The 22,861-nt window shown below is 49.4% G+C and overlaps 1 protein-coding gene across 11 annotated transcripts in view; it reads left to right on the top strand.

Moving 5' to 3' along the window:
• FOXN3 (forkhead box N3) overlaps positions 1-22,861 on the top strand; it is a 393,350-nt gene that overhangs the window by 151,231 nt on the left and 219,258 nt on the right. For 5 of the 11 annotated variants that reach the window (XM_049113398.1, XM_049113407.1, XM_049113406.1 and 2 more), the window contains one exon: positions 21,117-21,673. In XM_049113398.1, coding sequence (XP_048969355.1) covers positions 21,131-21,673 — 543 coding nt within the window. In that variant the 5' untranslated portion in view covers positions 21,117-21,130. Of the gene's footprint in view, positions 1-4,407; positions 4,552-4,576; positions 4,870-15,816; positions 15,840-17,068; positions 17,219-18,072; positions 18,209-20,435; positions 20,570-21,116; positions 21,674-22,861 lie in introns of those variants that run through there. The other 6 variants (XM_049113401.1, XM_049113405.1, XM_049113404.1 and 3 more) reach the window with 6 other exon arrangements.

The following is a 22,861-nucleotide window of genomic DNA, read 5'->3' as shown; positions in this document are numbered from 1 at the left end:
CTTTGATCACTTCTTCCTACAACAGTGATTTCAGAATACCATTTCCCTCCAGATAATAGAAGGGTAATTCACTCTTTTCTCTAGCTTGGGTGATTGGGACTTGTTTTCTATTATTGATGGATTAGGGAAAAAAGCTTGTTTGCTTCACAAGTGGTTATTGGTAATGCCATGTAAATTTTTAGGATGATTGTCAAATGTGGGGGCATCTCTCTCTGTTTTTTTTTTTCCTATATGAGCCATAAGACTTCAGGACATATAAGTGCTTTTTTTAAAAATTTTTATTTTTAATTTTATTTTTAATTTTTATTTTTAGTTTTTTCATTTAAGTGCTTCTGTGCGGTGACAAAGCCTGTGCTCATTCCACACATCTGGGGTCCTTCAGGGCCGTGTGAACAAGGGGTGCTGATGCCTTAAGCTCCAGTATCTGGTGGCAAATCACCCTCCTCGATATAAATGTTACGTAGAACCTATGTGATCATTTTATGTATTGACACTCATCTTTTTAATTTCATAGTTTTAGGATTACTAGAGAAAGTGTTCTCATTGACAATAAATATAATCTTACATGAGTTTGGTATGTGCAGTGGTCACTCCTTCTGTATCATTTGTTAATTGCCTACTCTGATCAGCCTACCTCATGTTGATCACTGGGAAGCATTCGATGACATAAAGCAGATAAGACACAGCTCAGTGTCTTCATCTAGTAGCTGTTCAATAAACAGCCATTAAGGCTCGCATCACCCCTTCATCGGCACCTGATTTGGAACTGGGTGCTTGGAGATGTGAAAGTGGGATATTATCCCTCCAGGAGTTAGAGATGGGCCTAATTTTGGGTCCAGCTCCGAGACCAAAGTGGGAGTCAGGGTTTGTCTCAAGTTATAAATAGAATGGTCCTCGGGGCACCTGGGTAGCTTGGTCAGTTAAATGTCCAACTCCTGATTTTGGCTCAGGTCATAATCTCAGGGTCCTGGCATCAAGCTCCATGTCAGGCTCTGTACTGGATGTGGAACCTGCTTGAGATTCTCTCTTCCTCTGTGTCCTGCTTCCTCGCTTGCTCTCTCTCTCTCTCAAAAATAAATAAACCAACAAATAAAGAGAATAAAATATTTAAAAAATACAATGGCCTTCCCTCATTAGCCATGAATTCTCTACAGTTAATCTCTATCCATGAATTCTTCAGTCATCAATAATACTCTATAAACATAGCCACAGTTACATATTAAGCCATACTTTTAAAGAGCTTGATGATAATGTTTAGTTTGCTGTGTCTCCCCCAAATCTTTTGATTCTTACCAGGTTCAGCCACAGAGGTTGTCAAAATATGGTTTTCTATTTTGCAATGTTAAAGACTCTCCTGTGGCAGAAATATCTGTGTACAGGGAGTCAAGAAGCTGGAGTTGCCACAAACTCTGCATGGGTACCTGCTGGGGTGCTTTTGGTTGCAAATGACAGCAAAGCCACATTAAGCGTCCAAAAGACAGAGGGAGTCTCAATACCCAGCGTGTGTACTGGGTCCCAGCTGGGCCTGCCCGTTCTTTCTTTCATGCCCATCCAGGGGCCGACCAGCGGGGTCAGTCCCACTTATTCCATGGGACTGGATGTTTGGGGTGCTGTTGAACACTGGCAAGGACACTACCCATGTGCATTCTGTGACATGTGGGCCCTAAATCACTTCACTCCTTTGGACTTTATTTGCCTCATTCAATTAGGGGCTCGTCCGACACCATTAGTAAAGCCCTTCCCAAGAGTAACCTTTAAGATTTTATTTTCTGTTTGCATTAATTGGTTTTTGTAATGAATAAACAAATCTTTTCTGGCCACTGCTGTCAAGCCAAGAATGTAATTAGTAAATAAATAGCTCTGTGTAGATTAAATGATAAGTCAGGGCAGTCAGCCTTAGTGACTTTGTTCCTACTCATGAGTTGTAGATTTTGATCTAGAAAAATGGGCCATAGAGGCTGTGAGGGAAGAGCCTTGGAGCATGGCTGCTAAAAACTGCCCTGACTTAGTAAGCGCCTGACTTCGTAAGGGTATCTTTTGCACAGCAGACGCGACTTGGTTGTTCCTTCACAGGAGATCAGGGAAGGTCTGGGCAGGCCTCCTGTTTCTTACCATAACCATTGGAGCTTTGCTCTGATGCTGGTATCGCAAGGAAGCCAGGAAAGGTTGCATTTGGATCCGGAGGGAGCTGGTGTTGGCAGAAGCCAGAAGGACTCTAAATGGCAGTGCAATCAGATCCCTGTGGATAGCTGAGGGTTTCTCGGGACTGAAACCACAGACCTCAGCTTTCTACTCCATCCACTTTTTACAGAGCCTTTGGCTAGCCCTGAGATGAGATTCCAGTCATGGCAGCAGGAGAGCTTTCAAGGAAGCACAGGGAGGTGGTTCATGACAAAACGAACTCCTCGGCCTCAGTACCCAAATCTAGGTGCCAGAGATGGCAGTGAGCTTTGGGAACAGCTCTCCTCCACGTCTTCAGTGCCCGGGGCTGGGAGAAGATTCCAGAACACCTGTGGGGCCCAGGGCTGCCTCAGTAGTTTTGCCCATCTGTCCAGGACCTATGGGGAAAAGTTAATCGGATTGGTAGAGCAGTCAGTCTATTTCCACTGCGACTTGCTGATTTTTGAATGAATTGATAGAGTTGCCAAAGGTTGGTCTGTGCTTTGATCGAATTCTCTGTAATTTAGCTTCTGGAAGATAGTTCTGGGGTGGTGGTCAGCACTGTTTCTAAACTGGCAGGCAATATTCTCTGACTTTGTGTGCAAAGTACAAAAGTGCAGAGCTCGAAAATGGTTTCTAGTGAAATGGAAGCATTAGCTTGAAGGGAAGCTATCAGATCTTGATCTCAGTGGTCATAGCAGATGGAGAAAAGGTTCATTTGTTGGCGTGGGGGAGGTTAGAGTATGGATTGAAGAGAGAGCACATCGTTCTGTGAGTTGCGTAACGGGCACCTCCATGGCACCTTGTTTGTTTCTGAGGGTCCATCCGAATGGGAGATGTGGATAGACTTGGAGTTTCGGGCCTGGCCTCTAGAGCTGTCACTATCATGAGTTATTTTTTGTTGTTGTTGTTGTTTTCATGATCGTCATGCTTTTATGATCAGTAGGAGCACGGCGCTGGTGTACCACCACTGCCCTGGGTATTTGGGTATTTTTGTCCCTATGCTTGTCTGTTCAGTGAATGGTGTCTGCATTTGGTACGAGCCTCAGGGGCTACCCCTGGCAGGACAGAAGGGATGTCATGGTTAGCGGCCCATTTTGCAATATGCGATGCAAAAAAACAGATGAAACAGTCCCCCACCCCAAAATCTCTAACGAAGAAGCTCAGGATGTAGACTGCAAGCAGCAAGGTACATTTCTGTGATCTTGAAAACTAGGGATGGAGAGCATGCAGAGATTAGAGAACGCAGCGGTGAAGAGTGTGGGCTCTGCAGGCCCCAAACACACGGGGTCTTGCCTTTTCAAGCAAGCACCACTGGCACACGCCTTAATTTCTGGAAGCTCAGGATCCTCGTCTGTAAGAGGATGACCGCACCTCCCTCATCAAGGTAAGTGGAAGGAAGAAATAAATAATGCAGGCAGAGCTCCAGGCGAGTAGGAAGCAGGGGAGAACTTTTGGCGTTGTGTATGTTTTATGAATCTTTGGATTGCAGGAATTGGGCCCTTGGTGTTCATTGTTCCGGCTATTGCTGGGCAGGTGGTCCTCCCTCAGGAAAATAAAGAGTAGGGCCGTGTCAGGAGTGTCTGCGGACCAGCCAGGTTTCCCACCCGTGGAAGGAGAGGGTAGCTTGCTGGCAGACATGTGATCAACGTGCGGCTTGACTTCAAAGCCATGTTTGGTCCACACCTTTCCCCAGAGAGGTGGCAGGAATCGAGTTCGCGGAGGGCTTAGAGCAGCCAAGTCTTCAATAGGATGCCATTTGAGGCTTTTCCATTTCTTTGGTTGGAACTGGGTTTTCACACATGGTGTGATTAAAAAACAACGACGACACTGCAAGAACTCTTGCACAGAGGACCAAAGGAATGGCTTCTTAGCAGATACAGAAGGGTGGAGGAAAAAAAAAAAACAACCATGCCAAGCACGTGAAGACCAACCAGATTGCGTCGGTAGGTGGCAAAGTACTTGGCTATAAATATTGCAGGACTCCTCTTTCTCTACTTAAAAGAAAAATTGCTTTGCATTTCAGACGACAGAAATGGCCGGACAAGCCTTTGGTTCGTGTGCAAGAAACTGTGAAAACAACATGAAAGATTTTCCTAAAATGGGGTTTAAGTCAAAGCCCCGGTCTCGATTTGCCTTCCATGCATTATTTCTCATATGTTACGCAAGACTCCCCCAGGCCCCAAACCATTCATTTTTCCTGTAATCTCGAGGTGTGCGCAGGGTCCGACGGAGCTTCAAACCTTTCTGCTTTCACTTTTGGTTAGTTGGAACCCCTATCTGGCGGGATTTGAATATGAGTGTTTTCTGTGGCTTTTCTGTGGCTCCTTTTCAAAGTATTCAAAGCAGTTTAAAAATACAGAATGTTCAGCGATCTGACCAAGAGCTAATGTAAGTACTTATTTGGGGGCTATTTTTAAAAAGATCTCTTAGGGCAGGTTTGAAACTCTTAACTCTGACTCTGTCTTGGAAGTAGCCACGCCGATTAAAAAAAGGGTCTGAAAAACAGGAGACTAGTCCTCTGCAGTCACAATGCTTTCCGTAGCGACAGTTAGGAGCAAAGAGCACAGTCTAGGGAAACAGAAGAGCCGAAATTACTTAATATTAAACAGGAAACTGACCAGGGGAGTGTGCAGCAACATGGTGGGTTTTCAGCAAATCTGTGGCCGGGTTTGTCCGTAACAAAAAGCCTCAAGGAGAACTTTGATGGTGAGTTTCCATGAAAATCTTCCCCAGAACGTGGCCACTGGAAGCAGGTTCTGTATTATAGAGTTTTGAAGCAACCCGTTTCCACCAGAGCCAAAGGAAATTTGGAAGCAAATTGAAAACCTCTCCAAGAGTGGAAAATGCTCTGCACTTGTGTTCTGCCTTTGTGCAGGGCTGTCACTCACCCAACATGTGCATATGAATATTCTTTCTGAAGACCTGGGCTTCATTTTAAGGTCAGCCTTCAATTTCTAGAGAATATAATTTGCTGCTATTTTTAGGGCCTCATGATTGCTCGTAATAACTAATGGAAAAAAAAAAAAAAACCTCAACAGAGAAATAAATGTGTAACAGCTGTGTCTGCTTAAACTTGATTAAAGGCAGTAAAAAAAAGTAAACAGAAGAATGAATGTGACAATAGACAAGGGGGAGACGAGTATCCCTCTCATTGGGAAAAGTTTTGCAGACATAACTCGTTCTCCTTCGGAGGCTGGCGATGTCTGTGTTTAAAGTTTACTTTACTGTTTGTCTTGAGTGGGATCAGTGTTGTAGTGAATAATTTATAGCCAGCATGAATGAGCTCATTAGTCACCTTTTCAGACTTTAAATGAGTTTTGTGGTTGTCATTACTCGAGCCTTCTGTTCAGCCGCCGAGCAAAATGACAGTTTGGCAGTTGGCTGCCTTGTTGTCGGGCAGCCTGCTCCCCTTCAGGTCTGTGTTGCTTTTGTATTTCATTGAAACCTTTCCTTTCTATCCCGGGGCTGGTCCACGGACTCTCACATTTCAGATGCCTTTTGCACCCCAAGCTTAAAGGAGAAGTTTTTCATGGATTAAAAAAAAAAAATCTTTCAGTTGCGTCTGCCACAGAGAATGAAGTGGATGGAGTGAGCTTTTTCCAGCAACTGCTGTGTATTATTCTCTTTGTGCTTGGTTTGATATTCAAGTTATTCAGAAGCAGCAAGCTGGGGAGTCGTTGCTCAGCGCCTGAGCCGGGCACTCACAGGGTGGCAGGCCTTTCGGGCCAGGGGGTGTCCCTGGAGTATAGAGGCTGGGAAGGAGGTTTCAGAGCGGGTTTGCATTTTGACAGTCCTGAAAAATCAATATGAGGTGAGTGTGTGGGGATGAAGAAACGGAACTCCAGACAAACTGCCAGGCCAGATTTCTAGGGCCAACAAAAACCATGTTATTCCTGCAAAGGGCTAGAGAAGATGACCCTTCAGGATCCCGGCCAGCTGGGGGTCCAGATCGTGGGGCCTGGCCATGACGTCTTCCTCAATTCTCCGTCTTCCCCGTGCAAATCATTGAGAGAAAGCAAACTGTTGCAGCTGCCTGCCCACCGTGCCTTTGGAGGCTTGCCTGGGAGGCTGGTATGTGAGGAAGACGAGCCTGGGCATGCCAGTAGCAGGTGGGATTTCTTTGGAACGGATGTCGTGAGGTTCATCCCTCCCTTTGAACCTGGCCTGGGCCACCTCCGGAGCGCTCTGACGTCCACTCTCTGGGACTGGACTCCATCCGGAAGTCCAAGACCCCGTGGCATGCCCACCTCGGGCCTCGGGTAGCCTCTGCTGGCACTCAGGCCGTGTGGAGACTTGCCCGGGGTGTCTCAGCCAATGGCCTGGGCCTCTGTTCTGAGGTCTCGTTGACGTTTGCTGTGAGCAACAGGCACTAATGGCTGCCATCGCCAACGTGGGCAGCGCACCCCCTTCCGGGATCCATATTGTTAGACAGCTGGCCTAGCACCGTGTGAGGCATGTAGGAAAGATGCTCAGTATTCCTCTCTGGAAGAAATGCCAACTTAAAAAGGATGCCTGGTTGTTCAAAGGGGGCCAAATCTTTGAAGCCAGCGATAGTCACATGTCTTTGAGCACGGGGGGACTGCAGGGTGTGGGGGGTATTAGGTGCATGGTGCACCCACAGAGAGACGGCGGTCCACTTGGCCACTTGCTTCCCAGCGCCCACCCCTTATGAGACTGAGTGCTCAGCGTGCACTTGGGCCTCACAGTGGATGGGCATGTTTTGCTTGCACCTGAACCAAAACAGTAAAGGCATGCAGGAGGCTGTTTCGGGAAGGAGGGAGGATTCGAAGCAGAAAGCGTTGGTGAACTGCACGACCTAATAGAGAAGAGCAGCCTCCGGGTTTGCAGTCATCATAAGCTGAAAGTTGCTCATCCCCCAACCAGAGTTTTACGCAGCAGGGAAATAAATATATTGGTGATATCCTAACCTAGGCCGTGCGTCCCAGAGACCTTGTCAAATGCGTAGTTTTTACTTGTGTTTCAAAAAGGCCATCTTGAAGAGGGGAACCGACTGTCTGCTTTCCCATCCTTCTGAGAAAGTAAAACAAGAGACCTTATTCCTTGGCATGGTTAAGGCCTTGGCAGACTTAGCAACTGCAGCCCCCGAGACCATGGTACTTGGTGTACTTGAATAGAGGGAAACAATGAGAGCTCTTCACAACTTTGCAGGAGGAGAAGGTTGATGGTGCTACTTTTCTTTGACTCATCTGTGTAGTTATTAGATACCAGCTTGAGAGCAATAAAAAGAAGCTTTTTTTCTTTTTTTCCTGTTAAGTGATCGATATTTTTGATTACTGCTGTGCCACCTGTGCTATGAGCAGAAGAGAAGTACAAGGCGGGGTCCTTGCCTCTCAAGGCACTTACAATTTGTTTGATGCTCACTATCTAGTTATATATATTTTTTTATTACAAAGATACACCATACCATATTGATTAGGACCCAGGAACATGGAACTTCAGCTTTTCGCAAGTAGTGTCTTTTCATTCCGTTTAAAAGTCCCTTTTTCCTTCTTTCTCCTTTATAGCCTGCTCACAGTGTTTTCTCTCTTGAACCCCGCCACTCCTATCCTTCGTGTCCTTGCCACACACACCCCTCCCCCTGCCCTGCCCCTCCCAGGGGTTCTCCAAGAGGAATTCAGATGCTCTGCATGGATCTGAAGCTTCCCTTGGTTCCTACCTGGGACCCGGCTCCAAACTCTGGAGCTAGAGTCTGTGGGTTCAAATCCCAGCCCTGTCACTTACCAGGCAGGTGTGACCTTGGGCAGGTGACTAAACCTCTCTGTGCCTCACGTTCCTTGTTTATAAAATGGGCACAATAATATAGTACCCTCCTCACATGGTTAATGTGAGGCTGGATTGAGCCAATATTTGCCAAACCTTGAAATCCTGCCTGGCACCGAATAAGTGCTACCTAAGTGTTTGTTAAATACAGTTGGTCATTATTCATGTATTTATTCCTATTTGCAGATTCATGCACTTGCAAAAAATTACCTGTAACCCCCAAAGTAATGAATAACTCGGGGTGCTTTGATGGTCATTTGTGGACATGCACAGAGTAGCCAAAAATTTTGAATTGCCCCAATGCACACATTGCCAGCCTACGTCTAACAAAGCAACGCTCTGGCTTCTTCTTTCAGTTCTCATACTGTAAACAAGCATTCGTTCTGTGGTCTATTTTGTGCTCTGCTTTTTGTGCTTTTTTTGGTGGTGGTGGTGGTGATTTTTCTGTTTAACATGGCAGCCAGTCGTAGTGCTGGAGGTTTAGTGTTCCTGGGTGTGTGAAGGCTGAGTGCCTCGTGGACAATTTACAGAAGCCTTGTTGGAGAGGTCTTCATTCAGACATGAGTTATAGAGCTGTTGGCTGAGAGTTCAGTGTTAAGGAATCAACAATGTAAGGTATGTTTAGATGGAAAAGCATCTAAACATGGTTACATAGTCATCAGGTCACGAAAATGCTGTCACCAGCAGCTCACAGGAACCTGGCCGTGTGTTTCCCCCTGGGAGCAGTAGTTCAGTGTTTGCTAATTCATTGTTTGTAGAAACTTTATAGGACATAACTTCCACAAATAATGAGCCTCGGCTGTAGATAAATGGAGTCCAAGAGCTCAGAGTGGCAGCTTTTTCTAGGGCGAGCTTCTGACTGCCAGAGTATCCCTCAGAAGGCAGGAGAAGCGGAAGTAATTCTGGCCACGTGGAGTTCCTCAGCTGGGCACAGATTTTCCTATCAGATTTGAAAAAAGAAAAAAAAAAAGATATAATCAATCTGGTCTTTTATAAGCACAAACTGTTAGAGAAGATCAATCTGAAACTAAGAGTAAATCTTCCCCCTCCCCCCCAGATTCCTAATTCAAGAGTATTTTCCCTTATCTTTGGACCTATGTTAAGAGGTTGTAGGGGAAGTTGGATACTCGAAACCTATAAATCAAAAGCCTTCCTACAACCAGACAATAGACACCACAACACGGGGGACCATGTTTGTTATACTTAGTGGTTCTCCTGTTTGCTCAGAGCACCAGCCTTTTCAAAAGAAAGGACTCACTTTGTTCCTTCTGATTGAGAAGATCACAAAATTAAACTCTAACTTGCTTCTCCACGCTCTCACTTTTTGAAATGTTTGCAAATTGTTTCACCCATATCCTACAAGGGAACGTGAAAATGATCGTGAAAAAGGAAACCTTCACCGAAAATGACCGGAAAATCCAAATGGCAGGAAACAAAGGGAGCATGGGGCTGGGGGTGGGGGGGTGGCACAGAATATAATAATATGCCTGCAGCCTCTTATTTCAGCAATTTCCGAGTTTTCATGATTTTAAACAATGTCCCAGCAAACCCTCCTAAATACAGTGTTGCATATTCTAGTGCATGTTTCCAGTAAGTGCTGCCCGCGTGGCTTATGTGTGTCAGGCTCTAGGGTGAGTGTGTGGACCTTCCAGAACCGCTGGGTCACTGGGGTAGGTAGTCAGGTGGGCGACTTAGTGATCTTGTTAGAGTGCCTCCCTAGGATAAATTCCTAGAAGTTGCAAATTTAGGGTCCCTGGCTGGGCTCACTTAGGTTGTCATTGAACAGTTGTCCCCAGTCACATTCTTCCAGACACCCACACCAGCACGGGTTGGGTAATTTCTTTTCGGCCTGTGCCAGTCTGGTAGATGAAATGAGATGTCAGGATCGCTTTCATTTGCATTTCTATGTTTGTTTTTTTTTTTTTTTACTGAGGTGGATCCTTTCTCCATGGGGGTTTTAATCATTTTTGTTTCTCTTTTGATGAATTGGCCCCTTTTCTCATTAGGGTGATGACTTTTTTTTTTTTCCTTTTTTCTCCCCTCATTGAGTTGTAAGGGTTATACGTTTAAATATTAACCCTTTTTTCCTATGTGTGGCAGATATTGCCTCATTTTTTTAATCTATCTTTTTGCTTGATTGATGACCCCAGCACGACACGCAAATTTTAAATTGGTGGGCAGTCAAATCTGTTAATGTTTTCCTTTGGATTTATTTACTTAACAAAAACTGTGCTAAGTGCCAGGGCACCGTTGTATGTGTTTTGCAAATATTAATTCATTTGATCTTCATCAGAACCCTATGAAGTGGGCCTTACTGGTAGTCTCCCTCCCTACCCCCCGCCTTTTTTTTTTTTAAGATGAGGAAACTAGGTGGGGAGAAAGAAGTTAAGTACCTTGACTAAGGTTACCCACCTCTTGTATGTGGTAACGTGAGAATATGAACCTGGCCCCAGGTTCTTAGGCTAGCCATCAGGCCATACCACCTCTGGCTGTGGTATTTTGCTCCGTATGTGTGTTTATCTGTAGTTACTTCATAAATGCTCCCCTAGTCTCCTAGATCCTTGAGGGCAAGTGCTACACCTTTTATTATTTCTCCAGGTTCCTTCCTGGTCCCCTCCACGCAGTCCTAGGCATAGAGTAGCTAGATGCTCCATAAATACTTGTTGACTGAATGCATTAACTAAATCTGGATTCTGGATCATTTGCTCACACTTGTGCTTATGCTCAGAGAGGAGTTGACAGGTCCTGTGTTTTCATGTTGCCTCCAGCAGGAGACTTGATAAGCTGGGGTTTGGCTTGGGCACCTGAGCTAATGAACTTCACTCCCCCGGTTTGGCTGTACTTTTCCCTTACCACACATCCCTCCTTCCCTCCTCAAATAAGCTTCCTGGCTCTGTTCCCTGCTGGAGAAACTTGAAGAAGCCTTTTCCCAGGCTACACCCTTCCAAACCTGTCGTGTAAACACCAAGAATGCACGAGAGGGAAATGCAAGAGAGGATGACAAGTGCCAAGATGCTGGACCAAGTCTTGAAATGCTCTAAGACTGGAGGGCCTTCCAGCCGTGCCGCTGGGTCTCTCTTACTTCCACGTCCAAGGCTAAGGGAAAAATGGAGCAGCTTTTCTACCAATACCAAGAACATTCTCATCAAAGTTGAAGAGAGACAGTCAACCCATGATTGAGTAGTTTTCTTTGACCATAATCTTCCCCCTTTCTCACTTTAGACAATCCCTCTTGGTTTTGTCTTTGAAGGCTTTTACACATTCCTTCCTTCCAGTCTCATAGACTATTCTTCAGTAAGTCAGTGGATTTCAAAGTTTGATCCCTCAACCACCAGCAGCAGTGTCCCTGAGAGCTTGCTAGAAACATGAATTCATGCCACGGCCCCAACCTACTGAATCACAAACTCTGGGGGTGAGGGCCAGCAAGCTGCACATTAATAAACCTTATAGGTAATTTTGGTGCACACTCAAGGCTGACAACCACTGTTCTCCATGGGATCCTCCGCACTTATCATAGAACATCGTAAACGTAAATGAGCTCTCATGGTAGAAAATTTAGAACATAATAGACATGAATGAAAGAAGCAGGCCAAAAAAATCATCCCCCAACTCTGCCACTCAGAGAGGATCACTATTTTAATATTTTAGCGTATTTTATAATTTTTGAAAACATAAAAAAATCTTTATTCCCTTTTATGTGGATTATGGTCTTTCTTTCTCAGGAGTTCTGCCTGCTTTGGGTTTTTCATTTTTTCCCCCTTTCTTCTCCCCAAACTTGTCTTGAATCCACAATTCCAGTCTTTTTTTTTTTTTTAAATCAATCTTTAGGATTTTGTTTATTTATTTTACAGAGAGAGAGAGAGTGCATGAGCTGGGTGTGGGGAGGAACAGGGGGAGAGAATAGCAAGCCAACTTTCCCAGTGCAGGGCTCTTTCTCACAACCCTGAGGTCATAACCTAAGCTTCTGAAACCAAGAGTCAGATGCTTAACCTACTGAGCGCCCCCCAGGTGTCTTCACAATCCTTTTTTTTTTTTTTTTTAATTGAGATATACTTGACATAACAACGTTGTGTGTGAGTTTAAGGTATATAACATAGAGATTTGATACATTTAAATTACAACGTGATTACTGGTGTCTCATTAGCTGACACCTCTGTGTCACATTATTAGCATTAAAATTATCAATTAAAATCTAATCCCTTAGTTTAAATGTTTCCAATACAGTTTTCTTGTTGATAATCACTGTGCTGTGTATTTTTTTAATTAATTAATTTATTTTTATTTATTTATGATAGCCATACAGAGAGAGAGAGAGAGAGAGAGAGAGGCAGAGGGAGAAGCAGGCTCCATGCACCGGGAGCCTGACGTGGGATTCGATCCCGGGTCTCCAGGATCGCGCCCTGGGCCAAAGGCAGGCGCCAAACCGCTGCGCCACTCAGGGATCCCTGTGCTGTGTATTAAATGGTCTCTGGGACTTACTTTTCTACTAGTTCCAAGCCATTCTTTTCAAGCATATTTCTGATAGTGTCACTTCCGTGCTCAAAAATATTCAGTGGGTTCCTCTTGCCATTTGAATGAGTGCGTATAAACTGTTCATTTTAGCATTTAAAGAGTTTTGTCATAGAATGTTTCCCCTCTTATCCACCAATACACATACTCCATAAGGAACAAACCCCCTTTTGTCTCTGGCACCTAATAGAATGTTACGTACTTGGTGGGCACTCAGTAAATATTTGTTCGAGGAACGAATGCATCTTCTAATACGGTCAGATCATAGTTGATAAATCTGCATGTGCTATTCATTTCTCCAACCCAGAACAGTAGCTCCTGCTGCACTGCCTTCTCAAAATGCACAGGCCTGGGGCCCATTGTAGAAGATTCTGATCCATTATGTGAGGCTTCCTAAAATACATAAGCTCAGGTCTATAACATGCCTTCCTCATTTCTGCAGGTCAAACTCTAACCCATCTTTATTGGATATCCTCCTTCTAAAGTCATTCCCAGGCCTGTCATGCCTGATGGTTCCACCATGGCCCTGGCCTCAGCTGATAGGAGGGTGTGGGCAGAAAGGAACAGTCACCTAAGTCAGGCTAAGCCAATCAGGTGATTTCCCTGAGAATATAAACCATGTCATGGAAGGCAGAGGCAGTCCGAGGGTGGCGGGTGCTGCAAGTCAGGAGGTTTGGACGTGGTGCTGGCAGCCACACACGGTCATAAGTGAGCAGAGAGAGCCAACCTCTTGGGAGGCGAGTGGAATAAATATGTAGAGGGAAGTAGGAAAGACTGTGGTCTCAGAGGGAAGGGGAGGTAGAGAGCAAGAAACTGCTTGATGACGTCCCAGTTCTGAGAAGCACGGCGGGGCACCTGGGTTCCCGCTCATGTGACCCCTTTAGTCACTGGAGCCAGCTTGCAGGATCCCTGACCAGAAGACCATCTCTGCAGGCCTGCCTCAGATTCCTTCCCGGCTGTGCAAGTCCCCAGTCCACCCACCTGCGGGGGTCCTCTCACTGCTCATCTCTTCAGGTGTTACTGCGTCAGGGGGACTGGGAGGCTTTACCCTGAACTAGTCCATAAATAATCACGTTGGCCAAAGAACCAGAAATGGGAAGGGCAGGGAAGCACGTTGCAGGGCAGGGAAACACGTTGGAGAAGAAGGAAGAAACCATTAAGGGGAGAGGCACTCTTCTGTACAGAGGAGGAGGAACCTGAGGAGACCTATTGGGTGAAGAGTCCAGGTCTCCCTTCCCTTCCCCCCAGACTCCTGTATACCCTGGGGGTGCCTGCCCAGAGCAGCTGGGGAAGGGTCTTAGCAGCTCCCCAGCCAGGGAATAAGTGTTGCCCAAAGTGACTTCCAGGGCACGCATAGGATTTTGTTGTCAAACCTGCTTATAGAACAATTGTTGAAATAGTTCCACTTGCTTTTTTTTTTTTTTTTAAAGATTTTATCTATTTATTCACAAGAGACACACACACAGAGGCAGAGACACAGGCAGAGGGAGAAGCAGGCTCCCTGCAGGAAGCCCTATGTGGGACCCGATCCAACAACCCCTGGATTACACCCTACACCCTCAGCCGAAGGCTGCTCCACCACCGAGCCACCCAAGGGCCCCTAAACAGTTCCACTTGTTTTTTGAAGACTTCTCAGGGGCGAAGGCACAAGGGTAATTTGTAAATGTTTAGGAGGGGAATTGAAAATGGAATTTTTCCAAAGAATTTGGGCCCTGCCTCCTTTTTATCAGGGAGCATCTTTCGGAGCTGGGGTTCTGTGGAATTAGAAGGTGGAAAGGCCACCCCAAAGGCTGCCTTTGGCTTTCAACAAATGTCTGAGTGCCCCACGTCAGAGGGACGGATAGGCAGATGTTTGTGCTCCCCCCTCCCCATCAGGCAGTGCTGGTCCACCACTTCCTCTTCAGGATGATGTCTCTTGCCACATCCCCATACCCATGGGAGAAAGAAATTAAGGAATACAGACGGTCCCTGACTTAACAATAGTTCGACATACGATTTTTTGACTTGGTGATGGTATGACAAGCGATACACATCCAGTAGACACCATACTTCAGGTGGGGAATCTGGATCTTTTCCTGGGCTAGTGATAGACTGTCCGATCCCCTGTGGGGAGGCCGGGCAGCTGCAGCCAGTCGGGGGAGACAGCCACCAGGCCTCCAGCCATTCTCTACTCGATACAACCACTCCGTTTTTCACTTTGAGTACAGTCGTCAGTTAGGTACAGGAGATACTCACCACCTGTGATAGATGATGTTTGCCTGGTTGTAGGCCAATGTGAGCGCTCTGAGCATGTTCAAAGTGAGCGAGGCTGAGCTGTCGTGTATGCTGGGTTAGGTGTATTAAATGCAATTTTGACTCAAGATATTTTTGACTTCTGATGCTGGGCTTCTTGGGACATGACCCCATCGTAAATAGAGGAAGGTCCATATGTTTGAGGATGGAAGAAACCAAAAACACGCAGAAGGAAAGAGAGGCTAATAAAAGACAGCTTACCTCACCGTACTCCACCCTCTACTTAGGGCTTCCCCTGGCCCAAGGCTTGTGTGCCTTAAAGGTGTTCGGCCTACATGGCTGGTTCACACACTGGAGGCTAAACACAGCTTGCACGGACAATTTTAAGAGCGACACACTCTGAGGACAGAGGACTGGAGCGAAGATTAACATGCCACTTCTCTTACTGCGAAGAGATTTCTAGCTATGGCGTGAGTGTGGTTGGCCATGCGGAGGGTTGGGCGCTGGTCATGGAAGGGGGGAGTATTGCTCTTCCTCTTTTGGGTCAGGGGGTGGGGGTGTGGGGCAAGGCGCTTGGACCAAGGTCTCTTGGCCTTGGTTCCTTTGATGGGAGATTCAGCCCACACGACTGATATGCTGAAGGAGAGTGCCACATGCTTGACTGGTATCCGGTTGTCCCCTTGTCACCAGTTCTGATGCTTAGAATCTCTGGCTTAAGGCTTCAGAGGTATCCGTCTCCCTCACCTTACCCCTTTTGCTTAGCAAGTTTGGGTAGGTCACATCCAGCGCTCAGTAATTAAAAGGGGTGGGGCTGGATGGCCTCCACCTTGGAGTCATCTCCTGGGGTGGGATTTGCCTTACAACTGCTAAGCAGTCAGGCCTTGTGGCGAGTGTCCTTGGAGAAGACTTACCATCATCCACCCCTCTGAAGCTCTGTTGAAAGCAATGACTTCCCAGATCCATTGGAGTTTCTTTGTTTTTGGGGAACAACAACAAAATCATATCCAGAAGCCCTTGTGGATTTGTCTCTCGAACCTGGCCAGGTTCAAAGGTGCGGCAAACTAGAGGCCTTTCTGAGGGAGGTCGCCCTGGGCCTTCTCCCTGGGTTGCCTGCAGTTTTCAGGGAGCTCAAAATGGCCAGTCCCCTGGCTCAGGTGGGTTCAGGTGGTGGTGGTGGTGGGGTGGGGGGGGGGGACGGACGGGCCTTTTCACCTGGGCTTCTCTTGTGTGGAGGAACCTACTGATGTGGCTGCGTGGGAGAGGTGTGCAGTCCTATTTTTATCTGTGTCACCACCAGGGTGTCCTGTCGGACTCTCCAAAGGCAGCTGGCTGGGGTGGCCTCGGCAGTGGGTGGCCCTTCTCTGGAGGAGCCCGAGCTCCTGGAGCGGTCGCTGGGGGGCCCTGCGAACTGTCTGTCGGGTGCTGGAGAAGTCACAATGCGAGGGCGCGGAGGCCGGGTCCGGCCCCGCTGGAGAGGCCCTCCCGGCGTGGCCTCCAGCACGGGCCTCCGGCTCGGCCGCCTGTAATGGCCTCCCCCCCCCCGGCAGACACGCGCCGGCGGACGACAGCAGGAGCGGCCAGCGGGCCGGGAGGCGGCGGCGCCTTTGTGCCTTGGCTCCCGGGGCTCGAGGTGGGCGCTGGAGGAGGCCGGGGGCCGCCCCGGGAGCCCCGCCAGGACGCCGGAACCTCCGCTCCCCCTCGCAGAGCCTCGCCCGCATCATAATTCTTTTTATTTTTACTTTCGAGCCTTGTAAGGCGTGCGGATGGGGCAGGAGCGTTCCGGCGACACGCTGCCGGCCCGCCCGCGGGGCCCGAGCCTGGGGAAGGGGCCGGCTGCGCCCCCCATCCCGGTCCCGGTCCCCGTCCCCATCCCCGCGGCGCCTGGGGAGCCCGCCCCCCGCCCCCCTCCCCGCCGGCCTGGGCCCCGGCTGCGCCCCCGGGGAGCGCTCGGGCGCGGCGCGGGCGGGGGCGCGGGCGGGGGCGCGGGCGGGGGCGCCCCGGCGGGTCCGCACCCTGCGCCGCCGGCGGCCCGGCCCACGTTTTCGCTCTCTCCGGCTCCCTCCGCCCCCTCCGCTCCGTCCCTCCCCTCCGCGCCCCTCCCTCCCCGCGCTTCCCCTCCTCCTGCCTTGGTCATGTGTCGCCTTTTTTTGTTTGCAGTGGAAACAATTTCTCGCCGCTCGGCGCGCCCCGGCCCGACGCGCCGCGGCGGAGGCGAGCGGGAGGCGGGACGGGGCGGGGAGAGCGGCGGGGCCGGCGGGAGGACGCGCGGCGCGCCCGGCGGACGCCGCAGGTCCCATGCCGCGCCGCGACCCCCGCGCCCCTGCCGCCCGCGCCCGCGCCCGCGCCCGCGCCCGCGGCCGCCCCCCGCCGCCCGCCGCCCGCCGCCCCGGGCTCGCCGCGCCGCGCCCGCGCGTCCTCAGCCGGGCCCCCGAGCGATGCCCGCTGGGCGCCCGCGAAACTTTGTCGGCTCCCGCTGAAGGGCTGCGGCGCCCCCGCGCCCCGCGCCCCGCGCCCCGCGCCCCGCGCCGGCCAGGTGAGTGCGCTCCCCCTGCCGCCGGCGCGCGGGGGGGACTCGGCGGCCCCGGGCGGCGGCGCGCGTCCGAGGCCATCGTGCAGGCGACCTCGCCGCCCTCGGCCGACCGGGACGCCGCAGTTCCTGGGGGAAGGGCCCGGGCTGGGGTGGGGTCGGCGGGGGCGGCCCGGCGGGGAGACGGCAGAGCCCCCGGAGCCGGGAAGTTGCCCGGTCCGAAGAGTTTCCTGCCCCGACGTGCGGGCTGCTTCGCGGCGCCTCGATTTCCGAGAGACGCCCGAAGGGAGCGGAGTTGGCATTGTCCGCCGAGGACGGGATCCCCGCCGTCCCGGGCCCCGGGGGCGGGGCGGGGGTGCCGATCTGGGGGAGACCCCAGGGTGGGGAACGGGCCCCTAACAAAGATGCCCCGTCCCCTCCCCCCAAGCCGTGCGGGCTTGGCACCGGCACCGAGAGCCTCCCGAGACCCCCCGAGCCCGAGCCCGAGCCCGAGCCCGAGCCCTCCGCGCCCCGGCGCTCTAGGAAACCCTCCCAGCGCCCGGGACAAGTTGGGGGGACGGCGGGCTTTTATTGATGTGTTCTTAAGGCTCGCCGCGGCGCGGCCAATAAAAGGTTTATGACATCTGACCGGCAGTGAAGGTATGCGAGCTCCCAATTGCCCAGTAGACGGGGAGCGGAGCAGTTTCCTCGTTGCCGGGCAACGCGGCTGATGGACGCGGGCCGCAGCCAATCGCTGCTCCCGCAGGTCCCCTTGAAATGTTTTTGACAAGTACAGTAGACGGGAGTGGAGCGCGTGCGTGTGTGCGCGGGGCGGGGGAGGGGGAAGGGGGTGGCCCGGCCCGGCCCGGCCCGGCCCGGGGACGGTGCCTTGACTCCGTGAAGTTCACTTCCAACATCTGTTCAAAGCCGGGCCAGTAATGCGGTTGTCAGTTCTTTGGAGACCTTCTGATAGCGGGCAAGAGACCCGCTCTCCTGCTGCATTTTCTCCTTTGAAAAGTAAACAAGATAACAAAACACAGCAAGGCGTGTAAAAACAAAAAGAGGGCGTGTGTGTATGTGTGTGTGTGTGTGTGTGTGGGTGTGTGCGCGCGCGTGTGCATGGAACGCGACCAACAGCAAACCGAAAAGTTGTAAGGAGGTCACTAGTGAATAACTATTTGCGTATCTGGTGGAGCAGCCTTATTGGCAGCAGATTAAAAATGTTTGCTTAACTGCAGACTCACATGATCCGGATTCTCGCTCTCTCTCTCTCTCTCTGTCCTCTCTCTCTCTCTCTCTCTCTCTTTTTTTTTTCCTCCTCTAAAACAGGAGGAAAAAAAGATTTGGCAAATTATGTAGTTAGAGTATAATAATGGAAAACTCCTCAGCTGTGGTTTCTGGGAACTGTTTTTTTTTTTTTTTTTTTAAATGGAACTGTAGTGATCAGCAGCTCTTGATACGGTTGCTATGAAATGCTGGATTTATAGGGTTGCAGTTAGCAGTCGGAGAGCATGGGGGATAGAAACACAAAGCAGACAGATGATGCAAGGGTAGCCGGGGCCCCGTCACCCTCTTTTCTTGACAGTGCCATTTTTCTAATAAAACCATACTGCTGGCAATGTTTGTTTAAAACAAAAGGAAACATGGAGTGTAGTGTGTTAGTTCCTTTGGGAAGCTACTGACAAATAAGCAAATTGAAAAGAAAGAGCAGCATGTTGTCATAGCAACAGTGCAATTAAATTACTTTACTGTCAGCCATGATATAATTTTCCTGTTTGGAAGCTCAGGAGACATAAAACTTTCATCTGGAGCTGAAGTTGACTTCAGCGGCTGAGGATTCGTTCTGCTTTGTGTTCCGCGTGGACATTCCTGGTTCGTGGAAACTTAGGGTTTTTCGATGGGGATGTGGGAAAACTTTGAGAGAGACAAGCGGAGCTTTGATTTGTTCATAAAGAAGGTAAAAGACATTATCAGGTTGGTCTCTGGCCTCCCCCCTCCTCCCCCCCGCCCCAAACCTGAAGATACAAGATTATTCTTTAAACTGTGTCCTGTAGGGAATCCCTGGATGGCTCAGTGGTTTGACACCTGCCTTTGGCCCAGGGCGTGATCCTGGGGTCCCGGGATCGGGTCCCTCATCGGGCTCCCTGCATGGAGCCTGCTTCTCTCTCTGCCTCTCTCTCTCTCTGTGTCTCTCATGAATGAATAAATAAAATCTTAAATAAATAAATAAATAAATAAATAAATAAATAAATAAATAAATAATAAATAGTGTCCTGTAGTCCTCAGGTGAGGTTCCTTGTTGGACAGAGAAATAGTCCCTGTGGCTGAACCTGAGATGTGTCAGCTGGCCCACTTGTCTCGGACTTTGGTGCCCATGGAAGTTTTCTATCTTTGGAGCTGGGGATCGCTCAGCCACCCCAGAAAGCTTTCTCATGCCTTCCGCCAGCACGTTCTGTCTGCCTTTCGACAGAGGGAGGGAGGGTGCTGCAGTTCTCAGGCACCCTCGGCTGGCCGTTGGGTGCTTCGCATTATGCTTTCTAGAATCCCATTCTAGAGCTTCCGTAGCTGAAGTGGCAGTTACTTTCAACACAGTGTCAATGGGCATTCAGAGCCTGAGAATGATCATGTCTGCTTTTGTGTCCATTCTTTTTTTTTTCTAGATAGTTTGCTTGATCTTCTTACTCGGGGACAAAATAAAGCGGACCTGCTTCTTAGGCCAAGCACATTGTGCGAGCGCTACAAGCGGACGGTGGGAGACCTCTTTCATTATCTTTACTGTTCTTTCTATCACATTGAGTACTCGAGGGTTGAATATGCTTTGTATCTATCGGGGTCATTCTGTTTGTGGACTTGCCACGTCCTCATTTTCTTTTCTCGTCAGAAGTTGTACTCCCTGTTCTAGGTCATTGATAAAAACGGGGGGTGGCCTGGGGGTGCAGAATAGAACTCTGTAGCCATTTCTGTCGAATTTGCCTTGCAGTCTTGAAGCGGCCAGTTGCTCTGCTGACGCTCTTCACCACTTCTAGTTGAAACTAGAATTAGTTAGACAAATTAATGGCTTGTCTTCACATTCGCATTTATTTGTGCGGTGCCCTGAGTTACCCACTTTTTCACGTGGGGTGTAGTGTCCTGACGGTTGCATGCACTTTTGCCTCCGGTTCCAGTCTGCAGAATTCCTTGTGACCACTCTTGCCACTTGCCAACTGTGATTGAAGTTGCAGAGTTTGGGGCCACTGCTTATGCAGAAAAGATACTGTCAAAGAAAACACGGCCAACCAGTGTGGGCCGTGGTCGCAGTTTGAATTCTGGGGCAGTTGTCATGGTTTTCGTGTGGAGACAGCTGAACTTAATCTGAAACCCGGGGCCTTAAACTTACAGGTATTTCCTTTTTTGTGGGGCAAGGATAAACCTCAAGGTGACAGGAGTGGTGCGTGTGCATTTACTTTGTAGTGTCTATCGTGAAGGCTTGAAAGAATTTTACCGGGGCAGATACTCATTGTTTGTAGAGAAACTGAGGCACCAGGACATAAATGATCATTATCAGCAGGGGCACAGTGAGAGTCTTCATACATCTGGGAAGAAGGTTTTGTGGATTTTCCCATTCTTTTCATACTGTATTTGCATATTGAGATACTGTAAATATTTCCACTTTCACCGTCTTTAAGAAGTGACAGTCACTGTGCTACATGCTGAATGCACCGATTTTTACTTCTTAGAGCATTTCTTTGTGGTGGAGGGGTGGGTTTGTGTTGCTACCCAGTTGTGGGAGCCATGAGACGGTGCTTCTGTGGGGTGGGCCAGGGGGAGGGGTGTCTATCCAAGTGGCAGGGGTGGGGAGCGGGCTCGGGAGAAGTAGGAGGGCGCAGCTGCCTTTCCGTTTAGGGGTTCCCCCCAACTCATCTCTTCTTTGTGATGTGTTTACCAGGAGCCTTCACATAAATGGGTCCAGTCATGCCTCCCAGCAAGAAGCCAGAAAGCTCAGGAATTAGTGTCTCCAGTGGGCTGAGTCAGTGTTACCGGGGCAGTGGCTTCTCCAAGGCCCTGCAGGAGGACGATGACCTCGACTTTTCTCTGCCTGACATCCGACTAGAAGAGGGGGCCATGGAAGATGAAGAGCTGACCAATCTGAACTGGCTACACGAGAGCAAGAACTTGCTGAAGAGCTTTGGGGAGTCGGTCCTCAGGAGTGTCAGCCCCGTGCAGGACCTGGACGATGACACCCCGCCATCCCCTGCCCACTCGGACATGCCCTACGATGCCAGGCAGAACCCCAACTGCAAACCCCCCTACTCCTTCAGCTGCCTCATATTTATGGCCATCGAGGACTCTCCAACCAAGCGCCTGCCAGTAAAGGATATCTACAACTGGATCTTGGAACATTTTCCGTATTTTGCAAATGCACCTACCGGGTGGAAAAACTCAGTGAGACATAATTTGTCTTTGAATAAATGTTTTAAGAAAGTGGACAAAGAGAGGAGTCAGGTAAGCCCTCTGTGTCTGGAGCTCACATTTTTCTCTTTTAAATGTGTCATTTCTCCCTGTTTTTTTTTTTGGGGGGGGGGGAATGTTATGGCATGTAAATTCACCACACTGAAGGAGTGGTCATAAATGAGTAATTTTATTTCATTCATTTGGTTGCAAAGAACTTCCCTTGCCCTTAAACGTCCCAGTTAAAGAATGTTTTTGGTGGTTGTGCTGGACTGAGGGTTTCCCACCGTGGTATCCGAACATAATCACAAAACGGGAGTTTGCACACTTGATTGGTTCTCGGCATCGTTCCTCGACATGGGTGGGACACTATGGGTTTACAGTGCAAACACAGGGCAGCCGGTAACCATGAGGTGTGTGTCTATACATTTGAGGAGAATTAACCGCCCAGGGCGGGAGAAAGATGGCATTTCTTTTCTTCCTGAGTGTGGACTTGGAGAGAGACCACGTCTCTAGGATTCTGGAATAAATGGACAGTCATGGACATTGGGAGGTGACCAAACAGTATACTCGAGGACCAGACAAAGACGTGAATTGCCCAGGTAACTCTCATCACAGCAGGTGTCTATGTAAGCGGCCACTTTGAAAGACACCCAGAGTATGAAAACTCAGGGTAGGGTTCCAAAAAAGATTGAATTTGGACTGTAAAGCCTTAAGGCCCAGGTTTCCTGGCCTGCCGGAGTGAGATGGTTTCTGTGATTTGCTTTCCCTTTCTGGGAAGGAACGTCATCGTCGGTGTGGTAGAAATAGGATGGAGTAGGATGGACGGGCAGGGCTGGAACACAGAGCAGCATGCTCGGACTTTGGAGATCCCAAACATGACGTCGCTGCAGCTCAAACAGAAGCTGGGAAGCAGTGTCTACAGCCTTTTCTCACCGTCCTTGCATTTTCCAGCTTCGTTTTTCGTGGTGGTAGCATTGCGGTGGGGAGCTGGCAGTCTGCTCTTTACCCTTTCTAAAGTTCAGGGGTAGGGTCGCTGTTGGGGCCTCTCTTCCTCTCCAGAAACACGGTCCCATTTCCAGTAGAATCTCGAGCCTGAGAAAACCCTGCTCGGCTCGGGCACGGAGGCCTATTGCATAAGGATGTGGCGAAGCCATGCTTCCCCTGGCTGCGGCTGGGCACGTTTGTCTGCAAGTGCTGTTCACCTGGAGTTTATGCTCAAGATGGGCAGTGGGCATGCAG

The sequence above is a fragment of the Canis lupus genome, chromosome 8, assembly GCF_003254725.2.
Source record: "Canis lupus dingo isolate Sandy chromosome 8, ASM325472v2, whole genome shotgun sequence".
Classification (NCBI taxonomy): Eukaryota; Metazoa; Chordata; class Mammalia; order Carnivora; family Canidae; genus Canis; species Canis lupus.
The sequence above is the reverse complement of the archived record's forward strand: the minus strand, read 5'-3'. Positions and strand labels throughout refer to the sequence as shown.